The 6,016-nt window shown below is 43.9% G+C and overlaps 1 protein-coding gene across 1 annotated transcript; it reads left to right on the top strand.

The window, feature by feature from the left end:
* Positions 1-1,308: 1,308 nt before the first annotated feature.
* On the top strand, positions 1,309-6,016 carry LOC106613230 (cysteine and histidine-rich domain-containing protein 1). The gene is made up of 11 exons (XM_045724784.2): positions 1,309-1,556; positions 1,921-1,970; positions 2,324-2,380; positions 2,525-2,688; positions 2,771-2,874; positions 2,960-3,018; positions 3,178-3,245; positions 3,333-3,438; positions 3,525-3,644; positions 3,722-3,784; positions 4,370-6,016. Exons 1-11 carry the CDS (start codon positions 1,493-1,495, stop codon positions 4,526-4,528), a joined length of 1,014 nt encoding a protein of 337 aa, XP_045580740.2. The 5' UTR covers positions 1,309-1,492; the 3' UTR covers positions 4,529-6,016.

Raw genomic sequence — 6,016 nt, 5'->3', positions numbered from 1 at the left:
TTGCTATAAATGACAATGCTTTCTCAATCAACTTACTTGATCAAATATTGTTTAAATACTTTTTTCTGTGCATTTGAGTATTTGAAAATACACAGCCCAAAACAATTACTTTTATTTGAGTGTTTGAATGGTTATTTGTAAAAACATTTCTAAAATAATAGTCAACCAAATTGTATTTGAAAATACTTTCAAAACCAGTAGTGGAAAAATTACACAAAAGTCATACTGTAGTAATGATATCTGAATAGAAAACGACTCAAGTAAAAGTGAAACTTGAGTAAAAGTCTAAAAGTATTTGGTTTTAAATATACTTAAGTATATTTTAGCAATTACTTTTGATACTTAAGTATTAATTGTAAAAGTATAAATCATTTCAAAATCCTTATATTAAGCAAAGCAGACAACACCATTTTCTGTTTTTTTTTTTAAAGCCAGGGGCACGCTCCAACACACCTAATTTACAAACTAATAATAATGTTTAGTGAGTCCACCAGATCAGAGGCATTAGAGATGACCAGGGATGTTGATGTAGAGAGAGAACTGTATCTATGAGGGTGTTCCCCAGGCGGGCCAGCATCTGTACCGTAAGTATGTCTACGTTGAACCCTAAATCTCCACAGCGGGGTCAACCCCCTGCACGAGGTTCGGCCTGATTCCCCTCCCCAGACCGCCTTCCCAGACAGCATGATTGGTGGGATTGGGTTCATTTGGACATTCCGTTTGTGTTCCCGTTCCGGGAGATGCAGTCGCTGAGGGAGTGGAACATAGTTGAGAAGGACATCAGTATGTTGAGACACGCTCCATGGACTTTCTGGAGTGGCCAGACTGCAGGGTGCTGTGTTTGTCATGAACGGGATCGACATCTACCAAGGAAAACTCGACTTCAAGGTACTGACTACTGACACTCTGTCTGTCTGTCTGTCTGTCTGTCTGTCTGTCTGTCTGTCTGTCTGTCTGTCTGTCTGTCTGTCTGTCTGTCTGTCTGTCTGTCTGTCTGTCTGTCTGTCTGTCTGTCTGTCTGTCTGTCTGTCTGTCTGTCTGTCTGACTCACTCACTCACTCACTCACTCACTCACTCTCGTAACATCCTAATCATTATGAAACATCTATTGATTAAATAAACCATTACATTGTTTGTTAACCAAATTCGACACTCATTGACCTCCATACAAAAACTCCTTGCTTGATGAGCGAAAAAAACGCCACCTGCTGGAGAAGAAAGATCTCGACAGATTGAGTGCAGTTATATCTCTTGCTTCGTCTCTTCGTACGTGCCTGCAAACACTGTCTGGCTGGTTAACGAAAGTTCCCGAACCTCACCGGCATTTCCCGGAACTGTGTGCGGCAAATGTACAGGAGGAAACACATGGTCAGGCACGCTGATCAACTGCATAATATAGATCAAAATATTGTATTAAACATCTGCCTGCTTTACATCCTAATTGAATATAGTATATTTTAATAGCCCGACGAGTTATCTCTGTTCGTTCATCATGCCGTTGATGTGCTACAACAAAGGTTGCGGAAAACGATTTGACCCAGACGACAACCCTGGTGGTAAGTGTAGCTATACAATGAATCTAACTGGCTGTATACCAACCTATACATGTCTATACACGGCATTCTCAGTTTAGGAATAGTTGAATGCTAGATATTGTACACGTTCTTTATTATTAGCAAGTGACAGCTGCAAACCTGTGCCTTTGTGGATTTTTGTGCGCCACTCCCGTTACCGTATCGCACGGAACACGGCGGAGACGTATATATATATATAACCAGGGCGGGTCGCCAACAGTTTTTTACTATGATCTGAAAGGAAAGTGTTGATACAATGAAATATATCATTTTCATATGTTTTATGAAACTAGATAGTTATGTCCGTGTTTTGCTCTATCATATTAATGAATTTTCTCCTCCATAGATGCCTGTACCTTTCACCCTGGTGTGCCTGTTTTTCACGATGCTCTTAAGGTAGGGTCAACCTTACCCTGACAGAACCAAGAAACATAGTATGTGAGTAAGACTGTTGGGACAATAACGTTAAGGTTGCTGGTTTGAATCCCTGAGCCGACATGCCCTTGAGCAAGGCACTTAACCCTAATTGCTCCTGTAAGTTGCTCTGGATAAGAGCATCTGGTAAATGTACAGAGGTTTCCTCTCCTAATCACCTCTCATTCATCTCCACTTACCTGAACACCAAAGATAGGTGATAAAAGCAGCTGCCGTACAGATGTAGAGGACACGAGGTGGAGAAAGATTTCTATAGACTATTGACTCTGTGGGTAATGAACCCGTATTGTGGTCGACCTGTCTGTGTCCTGTAGGGCTGGTCCTGCTGCACGAGACGCACCACAGACTTCTCAGACTTCCTCAGCATAGAGGTGAGTTAACACCCCCCCCCCCCCGGCTCTTTCTGCTCCCTCTCCCTCTCTGAGATAGAAGAGAAGAAGCCTTTGTAAAGTTCCAGAAGTGTTCAGTATTAAATGTGGATATGCTGAAGTTAAAGGGTGTGTTTCTCTCCTCAGGGCTGCAGCAGAGGTGTCCATAACAGAGAGAAGCCAGCGGAACCGATCATGCCGGAGGTGACCAGCTCCGAGGGGAGGAGAGAGAAGGGGGAGGAGCTAAAGCCTCGCGGTGACACCTATATCATTCAGGCTCCTAAACCACTGGAGCTGATACACAGACCCAGGTAACACACTTTACTCAGGTGACTCACACACACACAGTTTGTGTTTATCCTTAGTGATCGTACGTGTGTGTCTGTGTTTCAGTGGTGAGGAGCCCCTGGTCAGACTTCAGCAGAAGGTGTTCTCCTCCCTGAGACAGGCTCTGGAGAAGCTCCAGCTGGCCGAGAACAGCCAACCTCACAACACAGGTATGCTGCTGTCATAATGGACCTTTAACCTGGCTCTGATAGGACTGAGAGGTGGCTGGCTCACAGGCTCTCTGTCTCTCACTAGAGGAAGAGGGGGAGGAGGTGAAGATTGGCACGTCCTGTAAGAATGGAGGCTGCTCCAAGGTAGAGTACTAGTCCAGTTCATATTCTCATTATTTCTCAGTGTGTGGTAGAAGTTACCAGGAAGGTACCAGTCATGGTTCAGAGAGTGATGAGATGAATAGCTGTTTGAATTTAGTGTATTGTGTTGATGGTGTGTGTCCTGGTTTCTCTCCCTTGCAGTCTTTCTCTGGTCCAGGGAGTGACGAGGAATGTAAACACCACCCTGGAGTCCCTAACTTCCACGAGGGGTGAGACCCAAAAACACTTTATCTGGATAGATGTGCGATCAATGACTGTTGTTGGCATGTGTTCTGTGCTTGTCCCCTGTCTGTCAGGATGAAGTTCTGGAGCTGCTGTAGGAGGAAGATGTCTGACTTTAACTGTTTCCTGGCCCAGGAGGGCTGCGCCACAGGAAGTCACCTCTGGAGGAAACCAGACAAGGTCAGCACCCCTTCAGAGTTTAGCTCAGGCACTGACTCAGACATCCCCTTCTAACCCCCCCCTTTATTTCTCTGTCCCCCCTCCAGGGGATGAAGGTGGTACCGTGTAGGTTTGATTGGCATCAGACTGGCAGCCAGGTCATCATCTCGATCTATGCCAAGAACTCTCTACCAGAGCTCAGCTATGCGGAGGCCAACGGCACCACGGTACACACCACACACAGGAAACAGATATTTTAAAATGCTTGCCTTTTGTGTCAGTGATTAGTATATCTGTGTTCTAGGTGGCCATACGTGTGGTCTTTGAGGGAGAGAAGGAGTTTGAGCAGAAGATCAACTTATGGGGGGTGAGTGACGAAGATCATGGTGGTAATGAGTGAAGATGAGGGTAACGAGTGATGATTGTAATGAGTGAAGATGATGGGGGTAACGAGTGATGATGAGAGTGATGATGATGGTAATGAGTGAAGATGAGGGTAACGAGTGATGATGATGATGAGGGTACTGAGTGATGATGATGGGGGTAATGAGTGAAGATGATGGGGTTAACGAGTGATGATGAGAGTGATGATGATGGTAATGAGTGAAGATGAGGGTAACGAGTGATGATGAGTGAAGATGAGGGTAATGAGTGATGATGAGGGTAACGAGTGATGATTGTAATGAGTGAAGATGATGGGGTTAACGAGTGATGATGAGAGTGATGATGGTAATGAGTGAAGTTGATGGTGGTACTGAGTGATGATGATGGGGTTAACGAGTGAAGATGATGGTACTGAGTGATGATGATGGTGGTAATGAGCTGTTCATTGTGACAGTATGGACATGCAGAAGTCATCATAAGTAACTATTAGAACTCTAAGTCCTGTCTTATTAAGTCATTTAACAGGATCTCTGTGGAAGTCATAGTTCATCTCCCTCATGTCTCCTAGGTGATCGATGTGAGTAGCAGCGTGGTGAACATGATGTCTTCCAAGATGGAGATCTCTATGCGGAAGGAGGAGCCAATCACCTGGGCCCGTCTGGACCTGCCCTCTCCCACAGACACACCCACTGAGGGGGGGAATGGGATGGGAAAGGGGGATGCATAGAACTAGACAGAGAATGATATCAATCACATGGTACATGCTCCACCCATATGTTTTAATTAACCTGTTGAAGGTAGGCTGAGAGCAGTAGGCTGAGAGCAGTAGGCTGAGAGCAGTAGGCTGAGAGCAGTAGGCTGAGAGCAGTAGGCTGAGAGCAGTAGATATACCGTACATACGCGGGACTTTCTGTATTTATTTGGCTGCTAGTGACACCAAATGTTCCAAGACAATGACATTCTACTCAGAATGCGGAGGCTGAACTTCACTGAAACCATCAGGTCTTCCTACTGAAACACAATAACCATCAGGTCTTCCTACTGAAACACAATAACCATCAGGTCTTCCTACTGAAACACAATAACCATCAGGTCTTCCTACTGAAACACAATAACCGTCATGTCTTCCTACTGAAACACAATAACCATCAGGTCTTCCTACTGAAACACAATAACCATCAGGTCTTCCTACTGAAACACAATAACCATCAGGTCTTCCTACTGAAACATAATAACCATCAGGTCTTCCTACTGAAACACAATAACCATCAGGTCTTCCTACTGAAACACAATAACCATCAGGTCTTCCTACTGAAACACAATAACCATCAGGTCTTCCTACTGAAACACAATAACCGTCATGTCTTCCTACTGAAACACAATAACCATCAGGTCTTCCTACTGAAACACAATAACCATCAGGTCTTCCTACTGAAACACAATAACCGTCAGGTCTTCCTACTGAAACACAATAACCGTCAGGTCTTCCTACTGAAACACAATAACCGTCAGGTCTTCCTACTGAAACACAATAACCGTCAGGTCTTCCTACTGAAACACAATAACCATCAGGTCTTCCTACTGAAACACAATAACCATCAGGTCTTCCTACTGAAACACAATAACCGTCAGGTCTTCCTACTGAAACACAATAACCGTCAGGTCTTCCTACTGAAACACAATAACCGTCAGGTCTTCCTACTGAAACACAATAACCGTCAGGTCTTCCTACTGAAACACAATAACCATCAGGTCTTCCTACCTCCTCACTTGATAAGAGATGCAGGCAGCTATCACCATAGCATCCCTCATCAGGATCTGTAGCTAAGGAGCAATTGGGGACAGCCAATCAGAATGTAAAGTGTTCTGAACACACCAGAGGACGGGCTCATTGTAATGGCTGGAATGAATTGAACAGAATAAAATGTGGTTTACTTTTTCATTTATTCCACACACGCAGTCCTGTTCTTTGTCAATTGTAATTGAGACTATTTGTGCCATTTATTGATATCAGTTGCCTTCCAGAAAATGTAACCTGTCAAACGAAGTTCTTGCTTTAACAGTCTTTGTTTTGGGTTTGAATTGTTTTACAGCACTTCTGAGATCTGTGATTTAGTTTCTCTTTGCTTTCTGTAGTTAGCTTTATTTGCCTTGTTTTGTATGAAAACAATGTGCTCTCCCACAAACGTAATAAAACTCTGATCCTACATTGTAA

This window comes from Salmo salar, chromosome 09, assembly GCF_965601325.2.
Source record: "Salmo salar chromosome 09, fSalSal1, whole genome shotgun sequence".
Lineage (NCBI taxonomy): Eukaryota > Metazoa > Chordata > Actinopteri > Salmoniformes > Salmonidae > Salmo > Salmo salar.
Note: the sequence above shows the minus strand (reverse complement) of the source record. Positions and strands in the feature narration are given on the sequence as shown.

What these genes read in the sequence shown, in the direction of transcription:
- LOC106613230 (XM_045724784.2), top strand. Translation starts at nt 1,493, where the DNA reads ATGCCGTTGATGTGCTACAACAAAGGTTGCGGAAAACGATTTGACCCA. An exon ending in CCCAGACGACAACCCTGGTG is followed by an intron (nt 1,557 to 1,920) that starts GTAAGTGTAGCT and finishes TCTCCTCCATAG; the next exon opens with ATGCCTGTACCTTTCACCCT. An exon ending in CAGCCAACCTCACAACACAG is followed by an intron (nt 2,875 to 2,959) that starts GTATGCTGCTGT and finishes GTCTCTCACTAG; the next exon opens with AGGAAGAGGGGGAGGAGGTG.